Source organism: Cervus elaphus, chromosome 7, assembly GCF_910594005.1.
Source record: "Cervus elaphus chromosome 7, mCerEla1.1, whole genome shotgun sequence".
Taxonomy (NCBI): Eukaryota; Metazoa; Chordata; class Mammalia; order Artiodactyla; family Cervidae; genus Cervus; species Cervus elaphus.
This window is the reverse complement of record NC_057821.1, coordinates 31,845,976-31,864,553: the sequence shown is the minus strand read 5'-3', so window position 1 is coordinate 31,864,553 and position 18,578 is coordinate 31,845,976. Positions and strand designations below refer to the sequence as shown.

General features: G+C 44.4%; 1 protein-coding gene across 2 annotated transcripts; it reads left to right on the top strand.

The window, feature by feature from the left end:
* The first annotated feature begins 6,189 nt into the window (after positions 1-6,189).
* Positions 6,190-17,005, top strand: LOC122697396 (butyrophilin subfamily 1 member A1-like). 2 transcript variants are annotated; one of them, XM_043908217.1, is made up of 7 exons: positions 6,190-6,269; positions 6,989-7,242; positions 9,515-9,679; positions 9,964-9,984; positions 10,074-10,100; positions 14,016-14,042; positions 15,508-17,005. In XM_043908217.1, exons 2-7 carry the CDS (start codon positions 6,996-6,998, stop codon positions 16,023-16,025), a joined length of 1,005 nt encoding a protein of 334 aa, XP_043764152.1. In that variant the 5' UTR covers positions 6,190-6,269; positions 6,989-6,995; the 3' UTR covers positions 16,026-17,005. The 2 variants fall into 2 exon arrangements, with proteins under 2 accessions (XP_043764152.1, XP_043764153.1); XM_043908218.1 differs by having other exon boundaries at positions 6,269-6,405.
* Positions 17,006-18,578: the final 1,573 nt, after the last annotated feature.

Here is an 18,578-nt window from a genome sequence, read left to right as displayed (position 1 = left end):
CACTGTTTTATCCTAAGAGACTCTCATAAAGCATACATTTAATCTGGTCCTTCTAACCCCTCTCCTTCTACATCCTTCTGTGAAAATAAAGTATAAAATGCTAAGCATGGAGTCCGAGGCCCTCGGTGACCTGCCCCCGTCAGCTCTTCGATCTCATCTCCTCCAATCCTCAACCCCCGACAAGTAGTCTTTATCCAAGCAAACATCTGACTGATGGGTACTGTTGTCAGATTTTGTGAATAAAAATCCAGGACGCCTATTTAAACTTATTTCATGCATATTTGGGACATATTAACCAAAAAATTGTTTGTTGTTTACCTGAAATTCAAATTTGACCTGGGCGTTAACCTGATTAGCCACTGGATCTCTCTTCCTCCAATTCATACCTCAGAGACCACCCCCTCCTGAAAGTCTCCCTGGGTTTCCCATCACTTCCCTCATCAGAGCACCAACACCTTGCTCTCCTTGGTCTGTGCTGTTTGACCCCCAGCAGACCTGGGGCCAAACAGCCTAATTTCAAAGTCTAGAGTCACGGTTCTCTAATTGTAACACATCACTGAATCTCTTTCTGCCTACTTCCTGCATCTGTAAAGTGAGTATGATGAGGATGGGGGTGATGAGGGTGACAGCGCCTGCCTCCCAGGGTTCATGTAAGGACGCACAAGTTCATATGTGTGTAAACCACTTAGCATGACTGCAGGCACATGAGAAATAGTAATTATTTGCTGTCTGAATGACTCGGCTGCGGATTCCCAGCCAGCAGGACCTCTGTTTAATTTATTGCAACCTTGGCTCCTAATACAATACCTGGCATGCGAACGAGGTATGCTTATTGAGTGAACTTATCTGCTTCTCAACCTAAACTTTGAGAAGGAAGGATATAAAAGTTTTACCTCTAAGGTTTAGATATAAACCTGATCTAAGGTTTTCCAGGGATCAAGAAGGCTCCTGTTGATGGGCTTTATCCTCCCCAGGCTCCTGGGGTCCTTCTGGGACAGTTCTCCAGCCTGGCCTCTGCTACTTCCACACCCTCCCTATTTCTAGACCTCCTCACCACCCTAGCTTTTCCATTCTCCTGTCTCAGCAACCATGTTTGCTGGATATACAGCTGAACCTCGCTCTGCTGGTGGGGAAGGGAGAATTCTGGGCATCCCCCTGCCTGACTTCTCCAGATCTAGCATCTTGGCCAGATTCTTCTGCTCCTGTGACCCAAGTCTGACAAACTCCAGAGAAGAAACATTTCAAAGATGCTAGAAACAGGGGCAGCAAAGGAGAAAGGGGAAAGGAGTAAGAACCCGTGTGGGAGGTTGTTGTTATTGTCATTGTTTTGGAAGCCCATGGACTGTATGTAGCCCACCAGGTTCCTCTGTCCATGGGATTTCCTCCGTAGGGGAAAATTCAACCCTCAATAGGAGTCTCCTTCTTTGGAAGACTGATTCTTTACCACTGAGCCAGTGGGGAAGCCCTATGTGGGGGAGGTATGTGTAGATTAAACCAGGAGAGAAGGAACTTGAAAACTATATTATTCCTTTCATGTTCAATTCAGTTCAGTGCAGTTCAGTCACTCAGTCATGTCCAACTCTTTGCAACCCCGTGGACTGCCACACACCAGGCTTCCCTGTCCATCACCAACTCCCAGAGCTTACTCAAACGCATGTCCATTGAGTCGGTGATGCCATCCAACCACCTCATTCTCTGTCATCCCCTTCTCCTCCCACCTTCAATCTTTCCGAGCATCAGGGTCTTTTCCAATGAGTCCATTCTTCACATCAGGTGGCCAAAGTATTGGAGTTTCAGCTTCAGCATCAGTCCTTCCAATGAACACCCAGGACTGATTTCCTTTAGGATGGACTGGTTGGATCTCCTTGCTGTCCAACAGACTCTCAAGAGTCTTCTCCAACACATCAGCTCAAAAGCATCAATTCTTCAGCGCTCAGCTTTCTTTTAGTCCAACTCTCACATCCATACATGACTACTGGAAAAAACCAAAGCTGTGACTAGATGGACCTTTGTTGGCAAAGAAGTTACTCTGCTTCTTAATATGCTGTCTAGGTTGGTCGTATCTTTTCTTCCAAGCAGCAAGCGTCTTTTAATTTCATGGCTACAGTCACCATCTACAGTGATTTTGGAGCCCCCCAAAATAAAAGTCTTTCACTGTTTTCATTGTTTCCCCATCTATTTGCCATGAAGTGATGGGACCAGATGCCATGATCTTAGTTTTCTGAATGTTCAGTTTTAAACCAACTTTTTCACTCTCTTTCACTTTCATCAAGAGACTCTTAAGTTCTTTTTTGCTTTCTACCATAAGTGTGGTGTCATCTGCATACCTGAGGTTATTGATATTTCTCCTGGCAATCTTAATTCCAGCTTGTGCTTCATCCAGCCTGGCATTTCACATGATGTACTCTGCATATAAGTTAAATAAGCAGGGTGACAATATACAGCCTTGATGTACTTCTTTCCCAATTTGGAGCCAGTCTGTTGCTCCATGTCCAGTTCTAACTGTTGCTTCTTGACCTGCAAACAGATTTCTCAGGGGGCAAGTCAGGTGGTCTGGTATTCCCATCTCTTTAAGAATCTTCCAGAGTTTGTTGTGATCCACACAGTCAAAGGCTTTGGCATAGTCAATAAAGCAGAAATAGATGTTTTTCTGGAACACTCTCTCTTTTTCAATGATCCAGTGGATGTTGGCAATTTGATCTCTGGTTCCTCTGCCTTTTCTAAAACCAGCTTGAACATCTGGAAGTTCATGGTTCACATACTGTTGAAGCCTGGGTTGGAGAATTTTGAGCATTACTTTGTGTGAGATGAGTACAATTGTGCAGTAGTTTGAATATTCTTTAGCATTGCCTTTCTTTGGAATTAAAATGAAGACTGACATTTTCCAGCCCTGTGGCCACTGCTGAGTTTTCCAAATTTGCTGGCATATTGAGTGCAGCACTTTAACAGCATCATCTGTTAGAATTTGAAATGGCTCAACTGTAATTCCATCACCTCCACTAGCTTTTTTCATAGTGATGCTTCTGAGGCCCACTTGACTTCACACTTCAGGATATCTATTTCAGGTGAGCAATCACACCATCATGATTATCTGGGTTGTGAAGATCTTTTTTGTATAGTTCTTCTGTGTATTCTTGCCACCTCTTCTTAATATCTTCTGCTTCTGTTAGGTCCATACCAGTTCTGTCCTTTATTGAGCCCATCTTTGCATGAAATGTTCCCTTGGTATCTCTAATTTTCCTGACGAGATCTCTAGTCTTATTCTATTGTTTGCCTCTGTTTCTTTGCATTGATCGCTGAGGAAGGCTTTCTTATCTCTCCTTGCTATTCTTTGGAACTCTGCATTCAAATTCAAATCTTTCCTTTTCTCCTTTGCCTTTCACTTCTCTTGGAGTACAAAAAAATTCCTTTCATGTTATTCTTTAATAAACTCTATCTGGGCAAGAAAAAGACCCACTGGGCTTGAGCCAAGGAACTATGCATTTGTGTGACACTTCTCAGCTGGGTGGAGCTTCCTTTCCTGCTCTCATTGCCTGACTCACCAGCCTGCACAAAGGCCAACTGGCCCCCTAATCAGTCGGTCTGAGCTGAGGTCAGGGTCAGGGTCAGCATGTGCGGCCTCTGCAACAGGGCAGGCCTGCGGCACAGCTAAACCGGTTCAGAAGTCAGGCTTTGCGGTCGACAGAGCAGGGTTCACTCTGGCATTGCTGCTCGCTGGCTGAGTGACTTTGCTCCATTATTCAACTTTTCTCAGCCTCAATTTTTTCAGAAAATTGAGGTTTGATGCAAGGACAGAGGAGCCTGACATGCTGTTGTTCATGGGGTCACAAAGAGTCGGACATGACTTAGCAACTGAACAACAAAGCAGAGACAGGAGGAGAGGATGGAGAAGAGAGAGACTTGAGACAGAAGCATTTTGAAAGGAGACTAATGATGGAATGTAAAGGGTGCTACCCACAGCAAGAAGTCACATCAGAAGTGAGCCAGCAACCCTGCCCTCCACCTTCTCCATCATTTCCTTTCCTCTCCAGGCCCTGCCTCTCCAGTCTATTTCAGTACATTTCTTTCCTGTGCCTGGGGGGTCACCTCCCTTTGTACCACCAGGGGCTGCTTTCATTTTCTATTTATGTAATGATCCCTTCAGTAGGAGATCTTTTAGCCAGAAGCAAAAGCAACACTGCCAATTCCTGTCTCCACATACCTAGGACCAGGGTCTCTTCCCCGCTAGAAGTCCTCCAGATCAGATTCCCAGAATAAAACAGGAGTAGCATGGGCCCGGGGAAAGATCACTAGGCTAAAAATCTGAAAACCAATTGTGTTGTGACCTTGGATACATCCATTAAAGCTTCTTAGCCAGGACTGTCTGCTGCAAAAGGATAGGGAGAAAAGGAGGGGAACTATGTGAGATCTGTGCTATCATGAATTCTGAGAAAGCCTAGACTCTAAATGGTTTCATTGATAAGGGTAATGGAGTGCCAGGACCTCTCTCCTGACATAAAAAGTTTTGAAGGTTCATAGGAAGAAGATTTAGGAGGGAGACGCTGTAAGGATCAAAGACTTTCATGGGTGAGATGACATTTGAAGACACGAACAAATGAGCCTGGTGTGCTGCAGTCCATGGGATCACAAAGAGTCAGACACGTCTTAGCGACTGAACAATAACAACAAAGGCCCAAACCAGTCACGGTCCTGGCACAGTCCAGAAAGGCAATTGCAGAGAGCTTAATGGAGGGACCGTTTGCAAAGGTCAGGGAAGGGACACCAGCAAGGAACAGTGACATACTCTGAGGTCAGTGCAGGAACATCACTACTGGGTCTGAAGGAGAAAAGGGAGAGTGTTTTCCAAGCAGGTGAGATTTGCAGCCCCAGTAGTGTCCCAACAGATCTGTGACTCTAGAGCAGGGAGGCAGCCACTGTCACCTGCTGCCCAGTTGGGACTGAGACCCTGGAGTCTCAGTTATCCCCTTTGGATTTTGCTGTCGTCCCCTCTGGGCAGGTCCCCTCCAGAAACCAGACTGCAAAGACTGCTGAATCTGCCCTCAGGGGTCAGCGGATGGGAAAAAGTAAGGGGTAGATTGGGGTTGGGGGAGGGTGAGAGAAGTTCAAACAAAGATTAACCGCCCAGACAACTCTTTTCAAGGATTTGCCATCTAGAGGGATAGCTGAATGTTAATCAACAACCGCAGTATTGAGTTGATTGGTGTGAGAGCTAATAGAGCCATAGCTAATATTTACCGAGTGTTCTGTGCCAGGCACTGAACCAAGGCTTCACACACACACCCGGGTTCCATCTTCACAGCCTTCCTGCAAAGCCATCACTACAGTTCAACATGTTTTGTAGAGGAAGCTTGGAGGAGTAAATAACACACCCAGGGTCACACAGCCAGCAAAACAAGTGGATTCAAACATGAATCCAAATGGCATAACCCTAGAAATACTTGCGCTTTTAGCCAAAATGCTGTGCCTCTAGGTCAAGAACACATTTACTACCCACATCTGGGTATCATCTGGGTTTGTAGGCCTTAAAAAGCTGCCTCAGCCAGAGAGAGGCTCAGATTTGGAAGGGACTTTTGCAGAACGTTTATCCCACTGAAATTTACTGAGGGTATTAATACTTGGTGACTCATTTGATCTGTGTCTTTCTCAGCTTCTAACTGCTCTGGAGCATCATTTTTGTAGTTTTACCCACTTTGCCTGCCCGCCATGAAAGTTGTCTCCTGATAATAAGAAAATCGCACATTCTCTGACTCCACCCCTACCTGACCTTTCTTCCTAGCACTAGCTCCTGTCCCTGTTGTCCTCTCACCATCCTGCAAATCCCTATAGGACTAAAGAAGTGAAAAATGTGTATCAGATACATCCTGCATTGAGCTTTCTTTTTGGTTCTGTTTTAACATACAATTATTTGCCTCCAGCTTGTTCTTCATTCCTAGGTCCCCAGCCATGTCACTGCCCTCTCTCCAGTGACCCATGAAATATGGCCAACAAGGCAGCTGAGCTCAAAGGCCTCATGGCAGGTGATATGCGCTCCCAGTAGGCAGTGCTGTGGCGAAACTGACCAACTGAGGTGTGTGCAGGCTGATCTCTAGACTTCGCTTCTCTCCCTGAAAACATCGATATCTTACATCATAAATGTAGAGGAAAGGGATTCACAGTCCAGAGTTCATCCCCATCATAGACAGTGTCACCATCGGGGCAGGGGCACCGTGACCAGACACGTCTGTCTACCTGGAGTTCTCAGGGTGCCCTGCCAAGGGCAGATCCGGCCCGTGAGTGCTCCCCAGCCTCTGCCTGTGCTCCCGCCTGAGAGACCAGGCAGCAGACAATCCCTGGAGCCCGGGTCCAGCCTAGTGTCTGAATCGCAAAGTGGTTCAAAGACTGAGTCACCCCGAGGAGCAGAGAAATGTGAGTGCATGAGAATTGGCGGTGGGGAGACGGCCAGCAGGTGTGAGCCGCAGGCTTCTGGAAGGCCCAGGCCCTCCGACTCCTCTCTCTACTCCTCTGCTCCTGCCTCTGTGCTCAGCACAGGTCTGGCCCACAGCAAACAGACAGTGCTCTCTGCTTAGAAACTCAAGCCAGCTTCCTTGCCTCCCAGTCCAGCTCCCCTCTGCCTGCTGCCTTGCTTGGATTCTCTGTTTCTCCCACTAAACCTCCAGACAGAAAACTATATTCATTCATTCTGCAAAATGGTTACTGAGAGTCTCCTATGTTTAAAGTTCCCTGATTTAGCAAACTGTAATACAAGGTATTTTACCTAGTGATCCTACCAATATATAGAGATGAAAACATTGTAAGAGTTATGGACAAAAATTAAGCAGGGACTCAGATGTATCTGTTCTCCCAGACTCCTGAGGGAGAGGTGTGACCCATCTTCAGGTTGGTCCAGCGTCCTTCCTTCATTCCTACCTGTCTCTTCCTCTTCTCACTCTTACTGGTTGGAAAGCAGCTCATTTGGCAGGGAGTAACCCTGGGATGACTGACTTTGCAGCCGAGGTATGAAGAACAGTGAACTTCCTGGTTCCCTCTCCCCGCAAGTGAGACGGGAGCCCATGGACATCCAGCAGCAGCAGGAGCAGTCCCCTCGGGTCATGAGCTCAGACAAGGATGGGACTCATCTGCACCATGGAGGGCAGGCCTGTAGCTCTCCCGCTGGGAGATGCCAAGTCAGAGTCCCTGAGTACTCACCGTTTGCCCAGGGATGGGACTTCTGTGAGGCCACAGCCGCTGGGCGGAGGGATGCAGGTGAGGATGGTCTTTAAAGGGACAGAGGGTGATACACGTGTGTAGTTCTCTCTCTTCCTTTTAGCCTCTTTTCAAATGGTCTGGATCATTTCTGGAAGTCCTCTTGCTTTTTTTTTTTTTTTTTTTTTCGTTCTTGGTTTTTTTAAAAGCACTACTTTGCAGTATTTTTTAGGAAATGATTTGTTTAACAAATATTTGCTGCCTCTGTGTAAACCATCCCTGACTGCTTTGTGCTCAACACTAGGGAAAAGAAAGAATGGCCAGGAAAATAACCACTGAAAGATTTTCAGTGGTTAAAAAAGATGACTGGGTGTCTCTTCTGTGGTGAAATACTAACCCTGTCTGGTAGTTCTCACATTAGGGATCTCTGATTCCATAGGACTAAGCCATTGCTTATTTTTCTAGATCATTTACAACTTTGTAGAGACAGATGTTAATTTACAGAACACTGAGAGTAATACAAATTGTTCCTGTCCTTAGTGATGCAAATGACTTTTCTCTGATAGAGAATATAAGATTTTGCAAATCAAATCCTCATTTAAACCACTTTTAACATTTTTACTGGTTCTCTTATTAAATAATAAGTTAAATAAATTATTTGCACAGTCTTTTTTATATTTACCTTTTAAAAAATTATCCTTTATTAGGACATACAGTGTATTAATTGTAAAGCCATTACCAGTACAAAATAGCTAGGAAATGATACAAAACAAACAGTACACAATCTAGGGTTAAATTTTATGGAGAAAGGACAAATATACACAAATGAGGAAGTAAGTTTCTGTGAGACGTAATGAGTAATCAAACAAAAAACCATGATGTTTTAGTCTCAGGAAAAATTTCCAGAACCTATTTTGTTAATAAAAACTCTACTGTATTAGGAAGGTTAACAACAACTGGTTGTTCACTGTTTCTTTAATACTCACAACTATGACATTCATCAGATACTGGGAGGAAATTTGCTTATGGCATTGGCCTTAGGCTACTATATTTATGTCCAGTTATGACTGTTCTGGCTTGTATGGGTAGCTTTTATTTTATTAATTTAAATTTTCCTGCACATAAAATGTGTCATTGAATTTGCAAAACCTCTTTAGAAAGGCTCTTTAGTTACATGGAATCCTTTTGTTGATGGAGAAATAAAAGGTTTACATTCTAATTTTTTTTTTTTTTTTGACTCAATGGTATTTATTGGGCTTCCTGGTGGCTCAGTGGTGAAGAACCTACCTGCCAATACAGATGACACAGATTCCATCCAAGGATGGGGAAGATCCCCTGGAGAAGGAAACAGAAACCCACTCCAGTACTGTTGCCTAGGGAATCCCATGGACAGAAGAGGCTGGTGGACTACAGTCCATGGAGTCTCAAAAGAGCCAGATGTGACTTAGCCACTAGACAGCAATTAAATGAATAGCATGGCCTGGGTGCTAAGGGAGATTTAAAAGAAACACATGCATAAAAGTTCATATAGATAGCTAAGTTCTCTTCTCGAAGCTTGCTTGTTGATCTGGTGGTACTGGTAGCACAGGTAATATTATTGAACTCTCTATTTTATAGCAGAGGCAGAGGGACACAGGGTGGCTTGGCTGAAATCACATATAGAGTCTGCAGTGGAGGTGGGACTAGTACTCAGGGCTTCTAATTCCCAGCATCATCCACTTCCCTACCAAAAATATACTTCTCTTAACAAATGCAAGTAAAATCAGGGGCTCCCACATTCCTCCCACGTTCAGGGTGATTTTCAGTGGAAGGCATCTCTTCTCACAATTTGAGGAAAAGGGGACAATTTCCATCCCTTCCTCCAGACCCCAGTTTCAGTTCCATATTTCAGGAGTGATTTGGACCTCCTTGATTTAACACTTAAAGAATCTGCCTGCAATGCAGGAGAACTGGGTTCGATCCCTGGGTTGGGAAGATCCCCTGGAGAAGGGAAAGGCTTACCGACTCCAGTATCCTTACCTGGAGAATTCCATGGTTAGAGGAGCCTGGCAAGCTACAGTCCATGGAGTTGCAAAGACACAGACATGAGCAACTAACACACACACACACACACAGCCTTTATAATTATTTGTTGTTGTTTTTCCATGATGACTCTCAAAGTATCTTGGTTTCCCAGCCCTCCTGTGGGAGAGAATGGGGCAGAGCTGGAGTCATTCATTCTCCCAGCCAGGCCTCTCTGCTACTGGTCTGGCCCAGGCACCTCAGGGAGTCCTGCGGCAAGTGTGCGCCCCAGCACCCCCAGGCCTTGGCCTTTTCCCGCTTTTCACTGCAGGAATAATGTCCAGCACTTCCGGCTCAGGCACTGTCTTCCTGAAGGACTTTCCTTGGGCAACAGCTCAGACCTCACTCCTGCTTCTTCTGGGACTTCTCCTGCTGACTGCTCTTGGTTTCATCTGGAAACTTCGCCGAGAGAAAGATCGAGAATGCTGGACCAAAGGTAAAGGAATCAGAAGACCGAGGCAGTGAGGTCCAAAGAAGACTATGGAAAAGGGATTGGACAGAGGGGAAAGAAGAGGACCAGAAGTTGAGGTTTTTATATTCAGTCTTTCCTCCCTCAATACCAGCACCCCCACCTCTTTACTTCCCCGATCCTGGGACCCTGACTGTGCCCTGGCTTTTCTAGTTTGGGGACAGCTCTCCGGACTCACTGCACATATGATGCAGGAAAGGGTGTAAACCTGGCCTGTGAATGGTACTGATTCATTTCTTGTCCTTTTGTAGAACAACTCCAAAGAGAGCTCCGTAAGTTCCGTACTTCCTCCTCCTGTGTGTACGATTTGAGACCCTCTCACGTGTCATTGATCTCATGAAGTTTCTTTGTTCTACTTCAGGCTGGAGAAAAGCCCAGAAAGTGGATGGTGAGTAAATCGGAATTTTTGTTTTTCATCTAAGGCTTTATCTGCTTCATTTAATAAGTGCCTTTCTCCTGATTCTTTCCTCTGAGGACTTGCTCATTCTTGCACCATCTGGACTTAAGCCATATAACCCCAATAGCTCTGTTGATATGTCATGGATGCCCCAAAGATTTTTCAAACCTATGACCAACACTGAACTCCATTCCCTTTGTTGTCAACCTGCCCTTCCTCCTCCCCTCCCCGCACCATCCAATGCTACCACCACCCACCCAAGGGGGCTCCTTTCTCTCCTTCCCTCAGGGCAAACCCTTTTACTGCTTAGCCTAGGACCCCTTCTCAGGCATAGAATACCTCCCCCAATCTTTCTTTCTTCTTTTGTCACAGATCCCTGGGAGTAGGTTATCAAGACACTTCTCTCAACAGCAAGCTGCTTCTGTTCCCTCAAGAGCTACTGCTGCCCTTTTCCCTTTTAAGACTTTTAGTTTAAATAAATATTAAGAAACAGACAAAAAAATCTCAAAAAACAATCAGCATAAACAAGACCTTGCCTGTGAAAAGTTTTCCATAGTTTAGAGTTTCAAAGTAAACTTGCTAAATAGAAATCTGATTACATTCTTCTGAAGCCCCAAACCATCTGTGGTTTCCCATTGCCTTCTACCATCTTACTGGGGTGGATATTTGTAAATTCTAAAAGGATTTTCAAATTTCTAAGAAAAATTGTCTTGATGTCAATTTTTGTCAAAACTAACACAACCTAAGCAGATTCTACATCACCTGCTTAATATCTTTTTTTTTTCCTGATAATCAATTATTGTGTGAATGGTTCTAGTTTCCAAGCTAACTGCTGTGTTCATAACTGCATTAGTGACAAAGGAACCATGTAAAGACAGATTTTAACTTTCATTGCTACATTTTTTAATTGGCTCCCTCGGGACTTTGAAGATTTATTTTCAGAGGAAATTAATTTGTGTCTAACTGAGGTTTTTACATAACTCAATTGAAGAAACACTACATTAAAAGGTAAAGTCCAATCTGCAATTTTTATCCCCGCAATGCAGTCACCCTTAATGGTCCAGTCCAATTTCTGTTCCATCCCTGGACACTCCCTGACACGTGCCGCCCCACACTGGACTGACCACACCACCAGAGGTGCCACACATGTATCATTCGTTTTCCCACTTCTGTGCCCATTTCCTCTGTCTGTTCATCACATCTGCTGACCCTGTTTGTTCTACTCATTCAGACAAACTGGGACAGGCTCCTTAACCTCTTTGAAGTTCTACTTTTCCCACCTAGAAGTTGATTTAGTTACAACTACTACTTTGAGCAGATGTTAGGAAATGAGATAGAGGTGTGGAGGACACCCAGTACAGTCGTAGCATGTAGCTAAGTTCAGTGAACATTAGCTTTGATCCTTCATCACCACATCCTTTTCCCACACCTCCAAAGGTGATGCAACCCCCCACCTCAGAGAAAAAAGAGAAGGGAGGGGGGCAAACTTCCTGCCCTGCCACCTGCACCTGCACTTTCTGATCTGTAAGCTCTGACTTCAACAGAGCAGGCATCTTTTTCCCTTTCTGAGGCTATTTCTTCATTCTTGTCCTGGATCACTCACTCTCCTGCTTCCCTCATGGATTCTCTATTCATTTCATTCATTCATTCATCAGCTCAACAAAGATCCACAACTGTTATCTATGTTACTAGTAACTAACTAGTAACTAAGTTACTCTTCTAAGTGCCCTAGGCACAGAAATGAACACAACCGAAATATCCCTTTCACAAAGAATCTACCTTCTAGTGGAAGAAGATAGAAAAAAAATGAAATAGTATAATACATAGTTTGGCACATGATAATAAGCACTCAGGAGATAACAGAATATTGCATTGGAAGGTGAAGTTTAAAATAGGGTGGTGAATTGTACACCTGTAACAAAATATTGTACATCAACTATACTTCAATTTAAAAAATTATAATACAATAGAGTGATAGTGAAGTAGAGGAACAAGCCACAGGAATAGCTGAGGGAAAAGCATTCTAAGTAGAGAGAACCATGGTGCCAAAGCCCAGAGTCAGAAACACACTAGTTTGTTTGAAGAGTAGCAAAGGAGCTGGTGTTGTTAGAAGGCAGGGAGTGATCAGGAGAATCGGAACGGGTAGAATCAGAGGGGTTTGGAGGGCCAGATCACACAGCCTTGAAAGTCATCCATGCTGGCTTTGGCTTTGCTTCTGAGAAAGGAGCCGCCGGTGGGTTTTGAGCAGAAGGGGAACTGAACCTGACTTATGTTTTGAGAAGTTACTTTAGATACTACACTGAGATTGACTTGGTGGCGCTAGAGGTAAAGAACACACCTGCCAATACAGGAGATATAAGAGACACAGGTTCAATCCCTGGGTCGGGAAGATCCCTGGAGGAGGAAATGTCAACCCACACCAGTATTTTTGCCTGGAGAATCCCATGGACAGAGATGCCTGTCGGGCTACGGTCCATAGGATTGCAGAGAGTTGGACATGACTGGACCAGCTGGGAGCTACTTCAGACATCAAGGGGAGAAATGAGGATGGTTTTTACCAAGGGGGAGTGCTGGAAGTGGTGAGAGGGGCCTCAGTGCTGGATTTATTTTTAAAACAGAGTAAAAATACCCTTGTTGATAGTGTAGTGCAAAAGTAAAGGAGTGGATCAAGGATGACTCCACGGTTTTTAGGCCTAAGAAACTGTAAAAATGGAATTGCCATTTTTCTGCAACAGGGAAGCCAAAAGAAAACCAAGGGGCAAGGGGAGGGGGTAGCACAGAATCAAAATGTTAAACAGGGTGTTAGTGATGCAAGTGAAGATGCAGAGCAGGCGGATAATCAAGTGTGTAGTCCATACAGGAGGTCAGGGCTAGAAATATAAGCTATTCTTACTTCTCCTCTGTATCTTTTTCTTTCTTTCTTTTTCGTTTTTTTGGTGACCTTTTGTAATTTAAAATGCCTTTTTTAGATTAGAAAATTTTATTAATTGGAGTATAATATATTTACAATATTGTGTTAGTTTCAGGTGTTCAGCATGGTGATTCAGTATTTTTGCAGGTATTAGTCTGGGTCCTCCCCCAGATAAATTAACTAGCAGGTGTTAGTCTGATCTCCATCCTACAGATGTAGAAATGGAGACATTGAATAGTTAATTAAACTGGCTTTGGGTTTCATGGCTAATGAGTTGTGGCTAATAACATGTTGGGATCAAGGCAAGAGCTGTGAGCTAATAGTGGATACAGAGCCCAGAGCACACGGGCAGCTCCCCAGGTGAGGGTACAAAAATAAATAAATAATAAGTGTATGGGACTCCCTAATCACAGCAAGAAGTGACATATTAACTATGAAAAAGCCATGTTTCCTGCAGAGACTAGCTAAGTAAGAGATAGATATCCAGGCAGCTAGCCATCCTTACTCCATGCAGGACAGTGTATGGAGGTCATGGAAAAGATGCAGGAGATGGGGTCAGGTGCCTGGCTGTGGGAATGACTAACGCATGATCACAGTGAAGAAAGGAGTGAATCCCTCAGAGTTCTGTCCTGTATCCAGGACCATGTCCCCTGCGATGGCAGCCTTCGCGTGTTTGCATAAGCTGATGCCTTTCAGCTATTGAGGCACAAAGCCGTCTGGTATAGGGAATGCAGAGAGATGAGTAAAGAGCTCCTAGTGGAGTTGGAGCCTGTGCTTAGGAAACAAGAAGGGGAAACAGAAGAATACATTTTGTCTGGCCTCCTTCCTCCTAGACATTTTCCCTTTTAGGAACATGAGGGAAGGAGCCCAGACAAGCTCTGGAGATGAGTGATGAGGGTGCCAAGGAGGGAAGGAAAGGCAACCAGCACAGAGAAAGGGCCAAGAAATGTATGGCTCTCCCCAGGGAGAACTCACCTCTCTTTTTTCTATTACAGACTGGAAAAAAGCTCGGTCCTATGCTGGTGAGTGACTATCTGATTCTTACGGTATCAGGCCCAGAACTCCATAAAAGAAGATCTTAGTGGTCTTTCTCCATCTTCCAGCTCCAAATAGTGGTTGGGCAGGCAATGAATGGAGACCTAGGGAAGATCCAAGTAACATCAAGATCAAGTATTACCCAGTTTCATTTCAGCACCTGCACCTTTTTCCTTTCCAGAAGTTTATACCATATTTTTTTTAATTTTTCCTTCTTAAAGGGCTCCTCATCTACTTTCTCTCTTGAGTTTCTCTACTACTCATGGCAACCCATTCCAGTAATCTTGCCTGGAGAATTCTAGAGACAGAGGACCCAGGCAGGCTACAGTCCATGGGGTTGCAAAGAGTCAGGCATGACTGAGCAACTATCACTCAATATCTTCAGCATCATGGGCCTTAGGGTACAACTAGAAAGATTACATTCAGATGACATTCCGTTTCTAGTGGGTTCTGTGCATCTTAGAGGAGATGTGGCCACTCTGTCCACCTAGCTTCTCTCCCCTCAGAGCATCTCATTATGTAAACACAACAATAGCATATTACTCCATCTCTTCAGTGTTCAGGACAGAGCAGATGGGGATGTGGGAGCTTTGCTAGATTTTGACCTAGGGCCTCACTCTACTCTACACTAAGCCAGCAAATGGCAGAAAAAGGAATGCAAGTATTGTGTAAAGGTTTTCTTATTGGTGAGGCCTGGAAGCAGCCAACTCTTCTGCTGGATACCCAAGAGGGACTGGAAAATGTCATCTTGCTATGCACCTAGGAGGAAAAGGAGCCAATGTTTGATGGACCCATAAAAATTTCTCCCATACAACTCTTCTAACCTGTGAGATTCAGGAACAGTCTATTAAAAATTCATTGATCAGATGTTTTACACAGTTGGCCAAAAATCTCTGGCCAGATAATCCATGAAATGTCCTGGGGCTTCAGGTTGGCAGAGAGAGGTGGCTAGAGGCTGTCCAAGAACCTTCCCTAGCCCTTTATTCTGGAAATATTGTTAAGCACCAACTGTGAGGCAGAGTCTGACAATGCTAGACAGTAGGAATACAAAGATGAACAAACATAGTCTTTATTTTTTGGGGTCCTGGTCTGGTAGAGGAGAGAAATATGAAATAAACAATAATAGTGCAGTGACATGAGAGGGTATTGTACAAAATGCTGTGAGGGATGAGAGGATGGGGTGGGGGGTTGTGATTAGCCACCCCTGCTCCCAGGGACCTGGAACCTCTGGATTATCTCCTCCTTGTAAGTCTCTGAATTCTCCTAATAGCTCTTTGAAGTATGATCTTGAGGACATCTGGGGGAGATGCTTATCACTCCAGCTCTTTTGTGGAGGAAGGAAGGCAACTTCATGGGTTAGGAATGGCTTCTTTTCTCCCCACTTCCCAGTCACTGAGGGCCCTGGGATACGGGAGTTGACAGGACATCTGTTCTCTCTCACTCTTTCCACAGCTCATGTGACTCTGGATCCAAATACTGCCTTCTTTGAACTCTTTCTGTCTGAAGATAACCAAAGTGTGAAGCGGAGAAACTTGTGGCAGAATCTTCCTGAAAAACCTGAGAGGTTTTCTTTTGACCCTTGTGTGCTGGGCCATAGGTCCTTCTCTTCGGGGAGACATTACTGGGAGGTAGAAGTGGGCGACAGGACTTACTGGGAGCTGGGGGTTTGTGAGGAAAACGTGGATAGGGCTTGGGGGATCACAGAATCACCTCAGAATGGATTCTGGGCTGTGGAACTCTATGCTAATAAGTACCAGGCCCTCACCTCCCCTCGGACTGCCCTCCCCCTGAGTGAGCCCCCCAGCCGGGTGGGGGTCTTCTTGGACTATGAAGCTGGGCATGTCTCCTTCTATAGTGTGGCTGATGGGTCCCACATCTACACTTTCCCCCAGGCCTCCTTCTCTGGGCCTCTTCGGCCTTTCTTCTGCCTCTGGTTCTACCACCCAACCCCTCTGACAATCTGCCATTGAACCCATCTGTCCCCATCCTTTCTCTCAGTTGAACATACAAGGATGAACTCATCATTGGGACTGAGAAGTCACATTTCTGGGGACAATGCCCCCAAGGCTCCAGCTGAGCCAGCAGGGAAGGCTGAGCCCCCCTGGCCTTTTCTGCAGATAAAGACTGGAGACAGTTTATAATTCTCCATAGTTGAGTGGTTCAGAGGCCAAAAAGGATAATGCAACACCATAGAATGTTGTCAAGAGAGGCTGGTGTTGCCATCCCAGCTGAAAACTGAAAAAGGAACCCCTAGAGAAACCAGAGACAAGATACTGATGGAAAGACTACCTGGGTGGAGTGTGATCTCTGGTCTTGAGCTCCTTATCTTTAACGTCTGCATCACAGAACAGCTGGAAGCTGAATCTGGATGGCGCTTGGCTGTTTTCACCCTCTTTTCATACAAAGACTTTATTTCATTTTGACCCACATGCATCCTGGGGAGAGACTAAATAAAGTTCACAGAGAAAAGTCACTTCTCCAGATCACTCTGTTGGTCTGGGACTTGATGGCACCTTCAACATTTTTACATCTAATGCCAATCATAGTGCCTCTAAGAGCCCAATCATTCCTTATAAAGCAATTGTAATGACCCTTTCAATGACGCTTTTCACCCCAGATCCAAGATTTACTTTTCTAGTTTGTGAATTTGTTTACTGCTCCTTTCCCTAATTATCTTCCTACCTTTAGACTGTAGTTAAGTGCATATTAATTTTTTTCTATGCTTTATGCAAATACACACACACACACACACACAGAGTTTTTCTAATGAAAATTGGGCTTTGTTATATAATTGTCCCATGACATGCTTCTTTTACTTAATACCAAGTCTTGGTGGCTCAGGCGGTAAAGCATCTGCCTGCAATGCAGGAGACCTGGGTTCAGTTTCTGGGTTGGGAAGATCCCTTGGAGAACGGAATAGCAAACCACTCCAGTATTCTTTGGAGAAAGAAATGGCAACCCACTCCAGTATTCTTGCCTGGAGAATCCCAGGGACAGAGGAGCCTGATGGGCTGCCGTCTATGGGGTCGCACGAGTCGGACACAACTGAAGCAACTTAGCAGCCAGTATTCTCGCCTGGAGAATCCCCATGAACAGAGGAGCCTGGTGGGCTACAGTCCATGGGGTCACAAAGAGTCAGACATGACTGAGTAACTAACACAATCTTAAATACTAATCTATAATTATTTGCAATCAAGATGGTTTTGTTTCTTTCCTATTAGAAATAAAGCTACTATAAATATCTTTGTATGTAAATCAATAAAAGTATTCTCAATAAAAGTGTGTTAAATCAATGAATTCTTTCTTGTTCCATTTCATATATATTTCTCTCTCAGGACTTTATGTAAAGGTCTGGATAAGAAGTAGATCTGGAGCCTATTTCTCTGGAAACTGTAAAGTTAAGAGGACAAAATGTTGTGCCTAGAAACCCCTTCTCTGAAGTTCAGCATCTATGCTGAAACGCAAGGCTGCTTCTCAATGTTAGAGTAGTTTGGATCCTCCAGACAAGAGGGGACTATTTCATTCTTACTGATATATTTCCAGCAGCAAAGCTTTTTGATAGATGATGAATTTTAAAAATGAAATTTCCCAGTGAGTCAGGAAGCAGGAAGCACTCTGAGAAAGTGGTTGATATGCCCCTTTGCAGTTGTTTTACGACCTTGAGAGACACACTACTTCCTGTTAACTGTCTGTTTTCCCAGCCTGATGACTTGGAGGGCAGATTTTTAAATCCCTTGGACTCTCTTATCTATAAGAATGGACTCATTGTACTACTTCCCCAAACTGGGTTTGAATACTAAGAAGCAGGGAACTTTTGCCTCATTGCAAATGAGAAAGCAAGAAGGGTCACCACCAGTCCTACTAGAACCATCTGAGAAAATTTGGCAAAAGCTGTCTTGTTGTATCTGCTCAAACCCACACAGTATGATCCATAAATATTGCCTGAATATGTGCCTCTAGTGATCTATCAGGACGCAAGGTACATAGGCTTTTTAAGCCGGACTCTGTGATCTTCCTTGAATGTGTCATCTAAGACATCATACCTTACTGCAGAAAGAATGCTAACTCTTTGTAAGTTAAAAAAAAAAAAAAGGCAGAAAATAGAACTTGCATAAGCATCCAGCTATCTCTACCAGAGAGCCTAAATTCAAACTTTAGTAATATTATTAAATTCCAAGAATTTCCTGGTGATCCAGTGATTGGGACTCATGCTTTCACTGATGTGGGCCCAGGTTAGATCCCTGCTTGGGGAAAGAAAAAAATATAGATAGATAGATAGATAGGCTTTCCTGTATAAAATATATATATAGGCTCCCCTGGTTGCTTAGTGGTAAAGAGCCAATGTAGGAGATGCAAGAGATGAGGGTTCAATACCTGGGTTGGGAAGATCCCCTGGAGTAGGAAATAGCAACCCACTCCAGTATTCTTGCCTGGGAAATCCTTTGGACAGAGGAGACTGGTGGGTTATAGTCCATAGTGTTTCAAAGAGTCTAACACAGCTGGGCACACACACATGTGTATGT

Coding starts and splice junctions, on each gene's coding strand:
- LOC122697396 (XM_043908217.1), top strand. CDS start 6,996: ATGAAGAACAGTGAACTTCCTGGTTCCCTCTCCCCGCAAGTGAGACGG. Junction 10,101..14,015: donor AAAAGCCCAGAAAGTGGATG/GTGAGTAAATCG, acceptor TTTCTATTACAG/ACTGGAAAAAAGCTCGGTCC. Junction 14,043..15,507: donor AAAAGCTCGGTCCTATGCTG/GTGAGTGACTAT, acceptor CTCTTTCCACAG/CTCATGTGACTCTGGATCCA.